Below are 16,841 nucleotides of genomic sequence, written 5' to 3'. Positions count from 1 at the left end.
GCTGTTGTGTTGTTCCTAGCTCAATCAGGCTGCTGGAGGCTGCAGCCCACAGTCCTACACAACCAACACAAAACTTCTACCTTTAAATTTTGAGTCCATAGTTATTAATGACTGCAGACAAAGTATTGAGCAATTTTGACCGTGGATATTCACTCTTTCTCTTAAGTGTATTTGCTGCAGTTTTAAAGTTGTGGTACTATTTTCTAGTCTTCCATGCTGTCATGCAGAGATGGTGATATTTTTGAGTGCAGACCAGGAATAATGCCTTCCGAGATTTTCCAAATGTAAAATATGATAAATTGTTTTAATTGTTAATGCAAGTTGTAAAATGTTCTTACACTTTCTACCTGCCTCAATACATAGCAGTACTCCACTCAGGGAAGTATCGGTGCCTTTGAGAGCATCATAACAGCTACTACCACTTTTATCTCCAAGGTCCATAAAATCCAGCCTGCCACCTTTTTGGAAGAGCCAATTGTCACTATTATGCTTGCTGAATGCAAACTTCAGATATATCACTTTATCTTTTATAGTGCTTTTTCAGCATACCTACCTAGGAGAAACTTCAAGATTTTGCCAAAACGGCAGAGCTAAAGTGTACTCTCCTTCACTTCCCCTTCTCAGAGGGCTGTAATTGAGCCTTCATCATTCACCCTTCTGGGTACAAATAATCTTTTTGGCCTCCCCTAGCATACAAAAATGCAGCTTTTTTCACATATGAAATGGCTGTCATCAGTTCTTAATGTTACCTCGCTACCATGGGAAATGGCAAAATAAGTATGAATAAAAGAATAATTCATAGCTGTTAAAAAAACAAATTCGACCAGAGTGGCTAATTCTGTATATATATGTATATATGTGCATAATAAATAAATATATACATACATTACTTTCTCCCCTAGGTGTCCCTTCTATCCTTATGAGACTCATGCAGTACTTAGGAACCTGGCCACATCCAATGGTAGGAACCACAGCTCACAAATTGTTGTAGTGTGTGTGCATCTATGCGCAGAAAAGGCAGGGCAATTGAGTAGCATGCGTTGGCATCTTCTGTACAGTAGTAGCACCATAGGCATGAAGGGTCTTGGAATATGATGAACTCATGTTTGTAGTGTTGTGTGATGTCCAGAGTGTAAACAAGAGAATGTGATTAAAGTTAGTCTGGTGAGAATGGTTTCCAGTGGCATATATCTGGTGCACTGCAGTTTCAGACTGAGTTGGGAGGTCAAATGTTTAGTAATTATCAAGTTATCTCAATGTGTATGCATTTTGTAGGGGCATCTGTGAGGAGAGTTAATGAAGTGAGAGGCATGGGTAAGTTTATATGTTTCTACAGGAGGTTGGTGGTTTGTTATAAAGTAGTTATAGGGCAAAAGTTAAGGATGGAGTAGCACTACTGCTGAAGCCATACTTATGGGAATGTACAAAAAGTGTAAGGAAAAGAGCTCCAGACTGATCTGTGTAAAAGCAAAAGTGGATTGTGATACATGGGCGATTATAAGTGCTTATGTACCTGGCCATGAGAAGAAAGATGATGCAAGGCAAGTGTTTTGGGAGCATGTGAGTGTATCAGCAGTTTTGATGTAAGAGATCAAGTATCAGCGATGGACGACTTAAATGCAAGAGTGAGTAATGAGGCAGTTTAGGATATAATTGGGGGATACAGGGTACTCAGTAAGGTGAATACAAAAGATGAGCAGCTTGTTGTCTGTAAAAAAGGACTGGTAACTGGAAATATTGTGTGCAAAAAAGGACTGGTAACTGGAAATATCTGGTTTAAAAAAGGGAACATACATATGTTAACACAGGTGAGCAGGAAAAATGGTAAGAGGGCATTATTGGATGTGAATGTGCTGAGAAGGGTAGCTTGGTGGGATGACTGCTCATTACTTGGTACAGGCAACTCAAGATTTGAAGAAATTTATGAAAACAAGGAAATGATGCAAGTGAGAAGAGGGTAGTGAATATAAATGAGACTGTAAAAGAGATGTGTGTGTGTGTGTGTGTGTGTGTGTGTGAAGAAATACAAGGAGAGACTAAGCACAGAATGGCCAAATGTGAGTATAAATGAAGCATGGGGTGTGGGTATGGAATGGGAGGTACTTAGGGAAGCAATGCTGGCATGTATGAGAGAAGTGTGTGGCATGTGAAAGTGAGAAGTGGTCATAGAGAAAGTAGCCTGGGCCCAGCTGAGGTTGTATGGGTAGAAGACCCCCCAAAAGACTTCACTGGATATTCAAAATCAAGGTGGTGGTGGAGGCAGTCCCCCTTTAATTACACAATATACAAGAAACTTCAATATCAATAATTTCAATTCTACAATCATTCTAACTCTGGTAGTCCCTAAAAAGGAAAATGTATACGTGTTTAATTAACTACTTTAGAGATCTAAACCAATGACCAATGAAGGTGTGCTGATATGGTTTGGGTATATGGGTAGAGTGAATGAGGAGAGGTTGACAAAAAGGATATGTGTCACAAGTGGAGGGGACAGAGAGAAGGGAGAGACTAAACAAGATAAGGAAGGATGGAGTGAAAAAGATTTTGAGTAATCAGGGACTGAACATGCAGAAGGGCGAAAAGCATGCACAAGATAGAGCAAAGGGGAATAATGTACACAGGATGATGAGCTGTTAATGGACTAAACCAGGGCATGTGAAGCAGCTAGGTGAAACCATGGCAAGGTCTGTGGGGACTGGATTTGAATAGCAGTCTGTGGTTTCATTGCATAGCACAAGACAACTAGACAATGGATGTGAGCAAATGTGGTTTTTCTTCATCTGTTCCTGATGCTACCTCATTAACACAGATAACAATGTGTATATATATATATATATATATATATATATATATATATATATATATATATATTTATATTTATTTATTCTATTATACTTTGTCGCTGTATGTATTACATATATACTTAGAAAAGCAAATGGATTTGTATGTAGCATTTATGGATCTGGAGAAGGCATGTGATAGAGCTGATAGAGATGCTCTGTGGAAGGTATTAAGAATATATGGTGTGGGAGGCAAGTTGTTAGAAGCAGTGAAAAGTTTTTATCAAGGATGTAAGGCATGTGTATGAGTAGGAAGAGAGGAGAGTGATTGGTTCTCAGTGAATGTTGGTTTGTGGCAGTGGTGCGTGATGTCTCCACGGTTGTTTAATTCATTTATGGATGGGGTTGTTAGGGAGGTGAATGCAAGAGTTTTGGAAAGAGGGGTAAGTATGAAGTCTGTTGTGGATGAGAGAGCTTGGGAAGCGAGTCAGTTGTTGTTCGCTGATGATACAGCGCTGGTGGCTGATTCGGCCGAGAAACTGCAGAAGCTGGTGACTGAGTTTGGTAAAGTGTGTGAAAGAAGAAAGCTGAGAGTAAATGTGAATAAGAGCAAGATTATTAGGTATAGTAGGGTTGAGGGGCAAGTCAACTGGGAGGTAAGTTTGAATGGAGAAAAACTGGAGGAAGTGAAGTGTTTTAGATATCTGGGAGTGAATTTGGTAGCAGATGGAACCATAGAAGCGGAAGTGAATCATAGGGTGGGGGAGGGGGCAAAAGTTCTGGGAGCATTGAAGAATGTATGGAAGTCGAGGATGTTATCTTGGAAAGCAAAAATGGGAATGTTTGAAAGAATAGTGGTTCCAACAATGTTATATGGTTGTGAGGCATGGGCTATAGATAGAGTTGTGTGGAGGAGGTTGGATGTGCTGAAAATGAGATGTTTGAGGACAATATGTGGTGTGAGGTGGTTTGATTGAGTAAGTAATGAAAGGGTAAGAGAGATGTGTGATAATAAGAGTGTGGTTGAGATAGCAGAGGAGGGTGTTTTGAAATGGTTTGGTCACATGGAGAGAATGAGTGAGGAAAGATTGACAAAGTGGATATATGTGTCAGAGGGGGAGGGAATGAGGAGAAATGGGAAACCAAATTGGAGGTGGAAAGATGAAGTGAAAAAGATTTTGAGTGATTGCGGGACACGCAGGAGGGTGAAAGGCGTGCAAGGAATAGAGTGAATTGGATCGATGTGGTATACCGGGGTTGACGTGCTGTCAGTGGATTGAATCAGGGCATGTGAAGCGTCTGGGGTAAACCATGGAAAGTTCTGTGGGGCCTGGATGTGGAAAGGGAGCTGTGGTTTCGGTGCATTATTACATAACAGCTAGAGACTGAGTGTGAACGAATGGGGCCTTTGTTGGTTTTTTCCTAGCGCTACCTCACACACATGAGGGGGGAGGGTGTTGTTATTCTATGTGTGGCGGAGTGGTGATGGGAATGAATAAAGGCAGACAGTATGAATTATGTACATGGGTATATATGTATATGTCTGTGCGTGTATATATATATGTATACACTGAGATGTATAGGTATGTATATGTGCTGTGTGTGGACGTGTATGTATATGCATGTGTATGTGGGTGGGTTGGGCCATTCTTTCGTCTGTTTCCTTGCGCTACCTCGCTAACAAGGGAGACAGCGACAAAGCAAAATAAACGAAATATATATATATATATATATATATATATATATATATATATATATATATATATATATATTATTATCATTATTATTATTATACTTTGTCGCTGTCTCCCGCGTTTGCGAGGTAGCGCAAGGAAACAGACGAAAGAAATGGCCCAACCCCCCCCCCAATACACATGTATATACATACGTCCACACATGCAAATATACATACCTACACAGCTTTCCATGGTTTACCCCAGATGCTTCACATGCCCTGATTCAATCCACTGACAGCACGTCAACCCCGGTATACCACATCGATCCAATTCACTCTATTCCTTGCCCTCCTTTCACCCTCCTGCATGTTCAGGCCCCGATCACACAAAATCTTTTTCACTCCATCTTTCCACTTCCAATTTGGTCTCCCACTTCTCGTTCCCTCCACCTCCGACACATATATCCTCTTGGTCAATCTTTCCTCACTCATTCTCTCCATGTGCCCAAACCATTTCAAAACACCCTCTTCTGCTCTCTCAACCACGCTCTTTTTATTTCCACACATCTCTCTTACCCTTACGTTACTTACTCGATCAAACCACCTCACACCACATATTGTCCTCAAACATCTCATTTCCAGCACATCCATCCTCCTGCGCACAACTCTATCCATAGCCCACGCCTCGCAACCATACAACATTGTTGGAACCACTATTCCTTCAAACGTACCCATTTTTGCTTTCCGAGATAATGTTCTCGACTTCCACACATTCTTCAAGGCTCCCAGAATTTTCGCCCCCTCCCCCACCCTATGATCCACTTCCGCTTCCATGGTTCCATCCGCTGCCAGATCCACTCCCAGATATCTAAAACACTTTACTTCCTCCAGTTTGTCTCCATTCAAACTTACCTCCCAATTGACTTGACCCTCAACCCTACTGTACCTAATAACCTTGCTCTTATTCACACACACACACACACATATATATATATATATATATATATATATATATATATATATATATATAATATTTTTTCATACTATTCGCCATTTCCCGCGATAGCGAGGTAACGTTAAGAACAGAGGACTGGGCCTTTGAGGGAATATCCTCACCTGGCCCCCTTCTCTGTTCCTTCTTTTGGAAAATTAAAAAAAAAAAAAACGAAAGGGGAGGATTTCCAGCCCCCCGCTCCCTTCCCTTTTAGTCGCCTTCTATGACACGCAGGGAATACGTGGGAAGTATTCTTTCTCCCCTATCCCCAGGGATAATATATATATATATATATATATATATATATATATATATATATATATATATATATATATATTATCCCTGGGGATAGGGGATTAAGAATACTTCCCACGTATTCCCAGCGTGTCGTAGAAGGCGACTAAAAGGGGAGGGAGCCGGGGGCTGGAAATCCTCCCCTCTCGTTTTTTTTTAATTTTCCAAAAGAAGGAACAGAGGGGGCCAGGTGAGGATATTCCAAAAAAGGCCCAGTCCTCTGTTCTTAACGCTACCTCGCTAAAGCGGGAAATGGCGAATAGTTCAAAAGAAAGAAAATACATATATATATATATATATATATATATATATATTTTTTTTTATATATATATGTATATATATGTATATATGTGTGGTTTCAGAAGTGGTAGAGGATGTGTGGATCAGGTGTTTGCTTTGAAGAATGTATGTGAGAAATACTTAGAAAAGCAAATGGATTTGTATGTAGCATTTATGGATCTGGAGAAGGCATATGATAGAGTTGATAGAGATGCTCTGTGGAAGGTATTAAGAATATATGGTGTGGGAGGAAAGTTGTTAGAAGCAGTGAAAAGTTTTTATCGAGGATGTAAGGCATGTGTACGTGTAGGAAGAGAGGAAAGTGATTGATTCTCAGTGAATGTAGGTTTGCGGCAGGGGTGTGTGATGTCTCCATGGTTGTTTGATTTGTTTATGGATGGGGTTGTTAGGGAGGTAAATGCAAGAGTTTTGGAAAGAGGGGCAAGTATGAAGTCTGTTGGGGATGAGAGAGCTTGGGAAGTGAGTCAGTTGTTGTTCGCTGATGATACAGCGCTGGTGGCTGATTCATGTGAGAAACTGCAGAAGCTGGTGACTGAGTTTGGTAAAGTGTGTGGAAGAAGAAAGTTAAGAGTAAATGTGAATAAGAGCAAGGTTATTAGGTACAGTAGGGTTGAGGGTCAAGTCAATTGGGAGGTGAGTTTGAATGGAGAAAAACTGGAGGAAGTGAAGTGTTTTAGATATCTGGGAGTGGATCTGGCAGCGGATGGAACCATGGAAGCGGAAGTGGATCATAGGGTGGGGGAGGGGGCGAAAATTCTGGGGGCCTTGAAGAATGTGTGGAAGTCGAGAACATTATCTCGGAAAGCAAAAATGGGTATGTTTGAAGGAATAGTGGTTCCAACAATGTTGTATGGTTGCGAGGCGTGGGCTATGGATAGAGTTGTGCGCAGGAGGATGGATGTGCTGGAAATGAGATGTTTGAGGACAATGTGTGGTGTGAGGTGGTTTGATCGAGTGAGTAACGTAAGGGTAAGAGAGATGTGTGGAAATAAAAAGAGCATGGTTGAGAGAGCAGAAGAGGGTGTTTTGAAGTGGTTTGGGCACATGGAGAGAATGAGTGAGGAAAGATTGACCAAGAGGATATATGTGTCGGAGGTGGAGGGAACGAGGAGAAGAGGGAGACCAAATTGGAGGTGGAAAGATGGAGTGAAAAAGATTTTGTGTGATCAGGGGCCTGAACATGCAGGAGGGTGAAAGAGGGCAAAGAATAGAGTGAACTGGATCGATGTGGTATACCGGGGTTGACATGCTGTCAGTGGATTGAATCAAGGCATGTGTATGGGGGTGGGTTGGGCCATTTCTTTCGTCTGTTTCCTTGCGCTACCTCGCAAACACGGGAGACAGCGACAAAGCAAAAAAAAAAAAAATATATATATATGTGTGTGTGTGTGTGTGTGTGTGTATATGTCGGAGGTGGAGGGAACGAGGAGAAGTGGGAGACCAAATTGGAGGTGGAAAGATGGAGTGAAAAAGATTTTGAGTGATTGGGGCCTGAACATGCAGGAGGGTGAAAGGCGGGCAAGGAATAGAGTGAATTGGATCGATGTGGTATACTGGGGTCGATGTGCTGTCAATGGATTGAATCAGGGCATGTGAAGTGTCTGGGGTAAACCATGGAAAGTTGTGTGGGGCCTGGATGTGGAAAGGGAGCTGTGGTTTCGGGCATTATTACATGACAGCTAGCGACTGAGTGTGAACGAATGGGGCCTTTGTTGTCTTTTCCTAATGCTACCTCGCACACATGAGGGGGGAGGGGGATGTTATTCCATGTGTGGCGAGGTGGCGATGGGAATAAATAAAGGCAGACAGTATGAATTATGTACATGTGTATATATGTATATGTCTGTGTGTGTATATATATACATGTGTATAGGGGTGGGTTGGGCCATTTCTTTCGTCTGTTTCCTTGCGCTACCTCGCAAACGTGAGAGACAGCGACAAAGCAAAATATATAAAGATAATATATATATATATATATATATATATATATATATATATATATATATATATATATATATATATATATATATATATATACATACATACATATATATATATATACTTGATTACAAATTCCCATATTAGTGAGGTAGTGCCAGGAAAAGACAAAGAAAAGGCTGCATTTGCTTACATCCATTCTTTAATGGTCAAGTACAATGCACTGAAATAAAAGCCCCCTTTCCACAACCAAGCACTACAGGCCTTTCCATGGTTTCCCTTACACTTGTTCATGTACTTAATGAAATTTGCATAAAATCTATGTTAACTGTAACATAAGTGAACAAAGAGATTTCAAACTGTCAGGACAAGATGTTTCCATTTAAGAACTTAACCCTCAGTATTGTAAGAGTTTCAGCTCTTCAGTTTTCTCCTAAATACGTAATTCACCAGCCTTCATTTCTGATTTCTTCTCCTTCAGTCTTTTTCTAATAGCAATTGATTTTGTATAAAGTTCTGGCATATAGCCTACTGTTTTTCCTTATACTGCTTCCATGAACTTGCCTGCATCTTCTAGACTTTGGCACATATCACACTTTCTTTTTTTCTTGTTTTTATTTCTTCCTTATCAGTAATTAGTGGGTTGAACAAAGAAAAATGTAAAGGTAACCTGAGGACAAATTTAATACCTTATATGAAATGAAACAGCAACTTTGACATATGAACTTTTCAAGGCCTTACAGATACATAAATCAACATAAGACTTTTCAAGGATCCAAGGACCCTGTACAACACAAGGAATGAACTTTAATGGACTAAATTGTATTGTATGATGGTACTACACAGTAATTCATCATTCATCTGGATGAGACTGCTACATAACCACTTCATGCTCAATATGGAAATTATAAATTCTACCAAATGTTATGCACACAGGATGAACACTGATAAGAATTTCGTTCTTACTTTTCCAAAAGAAGGAACAGAGGAGGGGACCGAGAGAAGATTTTCCCTCAAAGTCTCAACCATCTGTTCTTCACACTACCTTGCCATGAAAACAAAGAAAGCTACATTCATTCACACTCAGTCTCTAGCTGTCATGTGTAATGCACCAAAACCACAGCTCCCTATCCACATCCAGGCCCCACATCCATGGTTTACCCCAGACTCCCGGTATACCACATCGTTCCAATTCACTCTTCTTTGCACGCATCTCACCCTCCTGTATATTTAGGCCCCGATTGCTCAAATCTTATTCACTCCATCCTTCCACCTCCAATTTGGTCTCCTGCTTCTTGTCCCCTCCACCTCCAACACATATATATTCTTTTTTCATACATGCTTGCCATTTCCTGCATAAGCTTGGGACCATCAATAACAGATGGAAAAGCCATTGAGGGAAAATTCCACTTTGCTCCTTACTTTGTTCCTTGTTTTGGAAAGTACTACAGGAAGGGAGGATTTCTAGCCATCTGCTCCCACCCCTCTTACTCGCCTTCTAAAACATGTAAGGAATACATGAACAGTATTCTTTCTTCTCTATGAAAGTGAAGAAACCTAGGGGTCAACATTGTGCTTAATCTTTTGCCAGAGATACATAGGATAGCTGTCAATGAAAGTATCTATTTGCTAGGAATTATAAGCATAACGTTCAAGAATAAGGACATTCATCACACAAAAACTGGATTATGCCTCAAAAGTTTGGTCAATGCACCAAAAACAGCAACCAAAGATCTAAATGAAAGGGTATAGGGAAGAGTAACTGAGATGGTACATTAATTAAGAGGATTAAGCTAAGGGGACTTGATAACACCTCTCAAGTTTCTAAATCAGCTAAATGATACTGATCATAAATAGTTCTTCACGAATTACAGTGCCAGAGTAACCAAAGGCCACAACAAAAAGCTTTCAAAAAAGGAAGTTGAGAATTACTGGGAATGCTGGCAGTTTACAAAGGTTAAAAAGGGGTACTAAATGGCACAGAAAGTTCAGCTGATGGGGTTCCATGAATACAGAGCTCTCTCCCAGTATTATACAAATACAAACACATCAAATAATGACATATGTTGACTCAAGGATCTCAGCCCAGCCTTATGATCTGAAGAGTCATCGAGCAATGATATAACAAGTGATAGTTTTACAGATGATTTCAACAAACAGTCAATACAATATACACCATACAGAGTAAATCACTGCAACATTCTTTCTCCCCTGTCCAGTAATATTCTCACTTTAGAAAAATGTATTCAGAATACATCTTATGATCTTGTGTGATGAGAACACTTCACTATAAAGAAATTTTGTTGAATTTAATATTAATGATTCTATCTTTCCTAAATATATTGCATCATAAACCAACCCCAGGACTGCACTTGGGTTCTTAACCTCTTAGGCTGCTATATCTGAAAAACTATGGTTAACTTTATGAATCAACATCACAATTATTCCTCTTAACTTTGATTTTATCATTTTCAAACATTCTTCTTTCACATCATTATTATGCTACATCTAATGAAGACATGAATCACTTTATTAAAAGTGAAAACATCTAATCAAAATAAAGTAAGTTACTGTGTGTACGCATGCATGTGCAAAGCCTGGAAGTAACATCTGGGTTCCTGTAATACTTTTAGTTCTGGGCTGCCTAAACAAATAATTCTAAAGCCAATCATCCATAAGTAAAATTCAGTCCGATTCAAATGTTACAGCTGCGCCACCAAGGATATACCTATGTCAATTTAAGCATCACTATTCCCCTCCAAGGCAGGAAGATACATCATTATTGAAAAAACACTTTCATGTTTTGTTTTTTACTTTCAGTCCACTCCCATGACCCTAAAACTTAAATAATGTAATTCTCAACACTGAAATGGAATAATTTTGTCACTTAAGGTTACTACCTGTATATATCAATGAACTTCCATCTATAGTGTCAGTCTACTATATTTCCACCACAATCTTTTTGTTGTTCTTTCATTCCTTGTATTTGCGCTGTCTGTTTAACCAGCCCACGATCAAAATAATTATAGGAATCCAGATATATCATAAAAGTGAGAAAAGGCAAATATATGGTACAATAACATACAAATTATGTACACTTATTTCATCGTTAACTTGCATACACTTTTTTTAAAGAAACTGAAGAACACAAAACACAAAGCAAAAATTCATCTGAAAAAAACGTCTAAAAACTTCATACTCTTTTTTGTTAAAGCAATGGCACATCTATGAAATCATTTAAATCATGTAATTTAATGCATCATATAATAAATGCCACATTTTAAAAACAAAATGATTTTTCTTCAAACACATCTGTAAAACTTCACATTCTTTTTCAGTATAATTTACCAGTGAAGAATTTCACAAGCATCACCTAAATTCTATTATTGCCAATACATCAGCAAAAGTGGCTGATGCCACAAATACCAATACACTGGTACATCACTTAAAATGCATCATATGGGGAGTGTAACTATCTTTAATCTGTAAAGTCAACATTTTTTTCAAAAATAGTATCCTAATACAATCAGAATCTGGATGCAGTCCTAGGAATGGGTTATGATGGCAAGGTGTTAGGGAAGAATGAAATTACCAATTTATGATTCTGCTAAACTTTTTCATCTTTAAGCATTCCCATGAAGCAATGAAAATATTTAAAATATATTCTACAATCCCTTCAGACTGGGGAGAAATAGTACTGTTATAACAATTCATATGGTATGTATTGTTTTGACTACTCAAACTGAATAAATCATTGCTAAAGCTATCAAACATCAAGTATCATGTCATGAACAAGCAATGTGTCACATTAATAAGGGTGAGAGTTCGCTGCACTGATATGATATCAATTAATGTTTATGGATTTCTTGCTTCTATGTATGTATGTAAGTAGAAAAGATTATAGTCAAACAAGCTATCAAAATGTTTATCGCTCAGTTATAACTAAAATGACGGCGGAGATCAATAACGATAAAACAATATATATAACAAAGGAAAATAAATGTCCTAAACTAAATAAACATCTTTAGAAGCAAAGGAGACAAGTGTAATAAGGTGGATTTTATCCTAATACAAAAGGCACGTGCAACAAAATACCATACAAAGGAGGACATGCCACAATGTGTTAAGCAATTATTGCAATCTTACCAATACACTGCTATTAAACATTACCTATTTCCCCCTGGGATCTTTAAGGCCTATATCACTTGTTTCACTATTCCTTTTATAAAGTTCTTTAATTTCATAACAAAAACGGTTTCTACCTTTACTATTTTGCTTTATAAGATTACCAGTGTACAAGAAAAGAATCTGGTGAAAGCACTAAGGCAAAAATATTTATTTTTCCTTTGAATAGCTACAAACTTTTTTCCAATCTCATACTAAACACTGATCTATCAGCTCATTTGATCAAAACTATGGCAACCTGGATGGCATACACTGTTACTCAGGTACATTCTGGCTAATCGTTTAGTCATATTGTGATAATGGCCTTATAATACATGAGTATGATAAGTTGGTATCCTCTTACACATTTTAAAGAACACTGGTCAATGGAATGGGCACCCATTTGTGTAAGATAAGCCAACTGAGGAGCCACTGCCATGCCAACTATATCCTTCAAAATCAAATCACATATCACAGGTTACTGAGATCTTTCATGAAGCCAAACTGCTGATACAAGATAAAGATGAAGCCTTACAGCATATTCAGTGTGAACTTGAATATTGTAGGAAGTGGCAGAAGCTATGGCCATGTAATTTGGCAATTCTGAAGGTTCCCTGATTTAGTTGGTCACGTAAATGATCATCACAAATCTAAAACAGTTCAATGTAACTTTACTGATGAAAAGAATCCCATAATTAAATAATAATTCCAAGAATTTCTTCATTTCCTATAAGAGCGTGTCTGGAACACCAACAGCAGGTATTACCTGTTACAATGTACAAGGGGAAATCATGTCACATGAATTTTCAAAAATGCTGAATGAAGAATTGTAAGTTACATACATGCATAATTATACAGTGGAGTTCTTGTAGAAGGCATAATATGCCTGCCTCAGGAACCAGCTCTTCTTCTCTCTTCTTTGTAATGAAGGTTTAATCTAGTCACCACATGAGCTTGATGTCTGTGGACTATTTCTATACACCACAATGTGTCAAGCTTTCCTTCAAACAGTTTCAATTTTGTAGATTCCATTACACTCGGGGTAAGACATCCATATATCTATTGCACACTGGCTAAATGAATATTCATCTGCAAGTGAAGTCATTGATCAAAATAACTAGCAGGTTTTTTCAAAAAAAAAAAAAAAGGGGGGGTTGTACTTTCCTAACACTTGTAAAGTACTTAAAAAAACTATGAGTAAGCTTGAGACTCTCTTACCCCAATTATCGCCAGTGTAGATCCCAATCACTAGTAGTAAGCTTAGCTCAAACCAATTATAACCAACTGGAGATTTACAATGTTGATCAGACTGACTCTCTAACCTGTTGCCGGGACAATAAAAGAAAGCTAAAGGACTGGACACCAACATACAGTAAAATGACGTTACACCAGTTGTTAGTACAACGGGCCCCCAGCCTCGCCGGAATTCACCAGAGGCAATACACGCTAACAACAGGTCTTAAATTGCCTCTTACAAAGTTGACCAGGTCCTCTTTGTCTTATGATAACAATGTTAGTTCAGGTTCCTTCTGTCAAATGTAATGCTCAAGATGTGGAATTATTGGTAAACAAAGGTTATTACCCTCCTGATGACATGCCATAATAGCGGCCATCAATTACAGTTCATTGGTCAAAATACAATATGTTCTGCCTTGGTTAAAGGTGTTATTCATGTGGCGAATAAATCCAGTAATGATTTAATACAATTTACATGGGAGCCGGTCTAAGACCGGCCCAACCCTCCCTTACCCCGCTGCCAGGGTTATGACCACTTCAATCAGCCTCTTGCTACTTCCCCCTACCCTTCTTATGCTCTCTGCTACCCTTCTCAACCAATTAGTTTATCATTCATATTGCCGCACCGTCAAGGCAATGTCAACAAAGCGTCACTGTGAGGTGGTTGTTGAGTATGTGGCGGTGCGCAGCCTGAACTCAATATCCGCGCAGCCGCCATGTTGAACAAAGCTCTAGGAGAAAGACTGTCAGAGATTTGAATCACAAAATAACAGGACTTACACGAAGCATCCGGCACTATTATCACACTCATCCTGCGTATGGACGCACACACAAAGTTTTTGTATACAGCGGGAAAACCCCGCAAGAAATTCACTCCATTTTCCACTAGTCTGATTATCAAGACGGTCTGTATACTTCACCCTCCATGGATCGCCAGCATTAGCGACTGACTCTCCGCGCATGACGTCACACCCAAGTCGTGCACCCACCACCAGAGGGACTTTCAAACACGCAAGGTGGTCACCCATCAAATATATTACATGCATCTGCTGGGGTACTACCCTAGCTCAATATTCGTATTTTCTGCGGTTCGATGTAATTACAAAAACTTTCCCCCCGCTTCTAATGGAGTATCTCTGTTGTAATGGTCTAATGAATGAACCTGAAAATTTACAGGAGTTGAATACTCGAAGGCAAAAACCATTTTTTTTTTTTAAATATTCAGGAATTTGTTTTTGATTTGTATTTGAAACACCTCGAAAGGTGTTAGAATACTCCGCCTGCAAGGAGAAAAGTCGCCTTTGGCGGGGAGTACAGTCTCCTAATAGAGCTTCACCCCAAAGAATTCTACATCTCCCTGCCACTTCAAGTAGAGCAGCCTGGGGTGTAGGAGCATTTGGAAAGAGGTCCTGGGGAACACCAGGACTCTCACATAAATCTAATATTGCCAATAGTTCTTTTTCACCATGAATACTCCTTATATATATATATATATATATATATATATATATATATATATATATATATATATATATATATACATACCATGAGATCATGCAACAACTGCATCAAATTATTCAAATCATTCAAAGAAACATTTTCACACAACTAAAGCTTGAAAACTTGTGCTCTCATCATATATATACACTAATGACAGACCTCCACTTTGTCTTGGCATCATTATCTGAAAGCCCAATCTCCTTCATAAGCAACAAACTAATTTCCTCAATATTTCTGTTTTGAAATTTTTCCCAACCAAACTGATAATCTGTGATGGAAAGAAACCCTTAAAACATGTCCAGTGTTGTAAGTTTCATAAAGCTTTGAGGGGCACTGAACTTCTGATTTTGAAAGGTTAGGAATGCTAACTGCTACACCATGGGAGTCCATCTACATATATTATATTACTGTTGATAGTTTTGCTCTGAGAAAGGCCTTCTTCAATAACCTATCCTTTATTTCTAAGCATACCACACATCTTAAGACACTAAGACCCAAAATCCTTACCTCTTCCAAGAGATGCTTTCTATACCTTGAGTTAGTTTCTTTCACAGCCATTGGCTAATTAAAGATATGATACACTCTACAGTCTGAAGTCTAGTACCAATGGGGCAAAGCAGTTGCTAAATATGGATTTTTCTGGATTAATGGTATTGATATTACCAGTTGAACCTGATACTTCATCAAAAAGCAATATATAAAGTTTTAGTTCCTTGCTATATATGAACATATATATCTTAACCAAAAGACCTATCCCTGGGGATAGGGGAGAAAGAATACTTCCCATGTACTCCCTGCGTGTCTTAGAAGGCGACTAAAAGGGAAGAGAGCGGGGGGGCTGGAAATCCTCCCATCTTGGTTTTTTTAATTTTCCAAAAGAAGGGACAGAGAAGGGGGCCAGGTGAGGATATTCCCTCAAAGGATATTCCCTCTGTTCTTAACGCATCCTCGCTAATGCGGGAGATGGCGAATAGTATGAAAGATATATATATATATATATATATATATATATATATATATATATATATATATTTTTTTTTTTTTTTTGCCGGTCTCCCGCGTTTGCGAGGTAGCGCAAGGAAACAGACGAAAGAAATGGCCCAACCCACCCCCATACACATGCCTTGATTCAATCCACTGACAGCACGTCAACCCCGGTATACCACATCGCTCCAATTCACTCTATTCTTTGCCCTCCTTTCACCCTCCTGCATGTTCAGGCCCCGATCACACAAAATCTTTTTCACTCCATCTTTCCACCTCCAATTTGGTCTCCCTCTTCTCCTCGTTCCCTCCACCTCCGACACATATATCCTCTTGGTCAATCTTTCCTCACTCATTCTCTCCATGTGACCAAACCATTTCAAAACACCCTCTTCTGCTCTCTCAACCACGCTCTTTTTATTTCCACACATCTCTCTTACCCTTACGTTACTTACTCGATCAAACCACCTCACACCACATATTGTCCTCAAACATCTCATTTCCAGCACATCCATCCTCCTGCGCACAACTCTATCCATAGTCCACGCCTCACAACCATACAACATTGTTGGAACCACTATTCCTTCAAACATACCCATTTTTGCTTTCCGAGATAATGTTCTCGACTTCCACACATTCTTCAAGGCTCCCAGAATTTTCGCCCCCTCCCCCACCCTATGATCCACTTCCGCTTCCATGGTTCCATCCGCTGCCAGATCCACTCCCAGATATCTAAAACACTTCACTTCCTCCAGTTTATGGATGGGGTTGTTAGGGAGTTGAATGCAAGAGTTTTGGAAAGAGGGGCAAGTATGAAGTCTGTTGGGGATGAGAGAGCTTGGGAAGTGAGTCAGTTGTTGTTCGCTGATGATACAGCGAGGTGGCTGATTCATGTGAGAAACTGCAGAAGCTGGTGACTGAGTTTGGTAAAGTGTGTGAAAGAAGAAAGTTGAGTAAATGTGAATAAGAGCAAGGT

At 39.2% G+C, this 16,841-nt stretch overlaps 1 protein-coding gene across 9 annotated transcripts in view; it reads right to left on the bottom strand.

The window, feature by feature from the left end:
• The window catches only part of dom (domino helicase), a 115,121-nt gene extending 100,763 nt beyond the window's left edge, over positions 1–14,358 (bottom strand). For 4 of the 9 annotated variants that reach the window (XM_071658723.1, XM_071658726.1, XM_071658724.1 and 1 more), the window contains exon 1: positions 14,162–14,358. In XM_071658723.1, coding sequence (XP_071514824.1) covers positions 14,162–14,343 — 182 coding nt within the window. In that variant the 5' untranslated portion in view covers positions 14,344–14,358. Of the gene's footprint in view, positions 1–12,987; positions 13,235–14,161 lie in introns of all 9 variants that reach the window. The other 5 variants (XM_071658729.1, XM_071658730.1, XM_071658727.1 and 2 more) reach the window with 3 other exon arrangements.
• Positions 14,359–16,841: the final 2,483 nt, after the last annotated feature.

Source organism: Panulirus ornatus, chromosome 67 (genome assembly GCF_036320965.1).
Source record: "Panulirus ornatus isolate Po-2019 chromosome 67, ASM3632096v1, whole genome shotgun sequence".
Lineage (NCBI taxonomy): Eukaryota > Metazoa > Arthropoda > Malacostraca > Decapoda > Palinuridae > Panulirus > Panulirus ornatus.
Note: the sequence above shows the minus strand (reverse complement) of the source record. Positions and strands in the feature narration are given on the sequence as shown.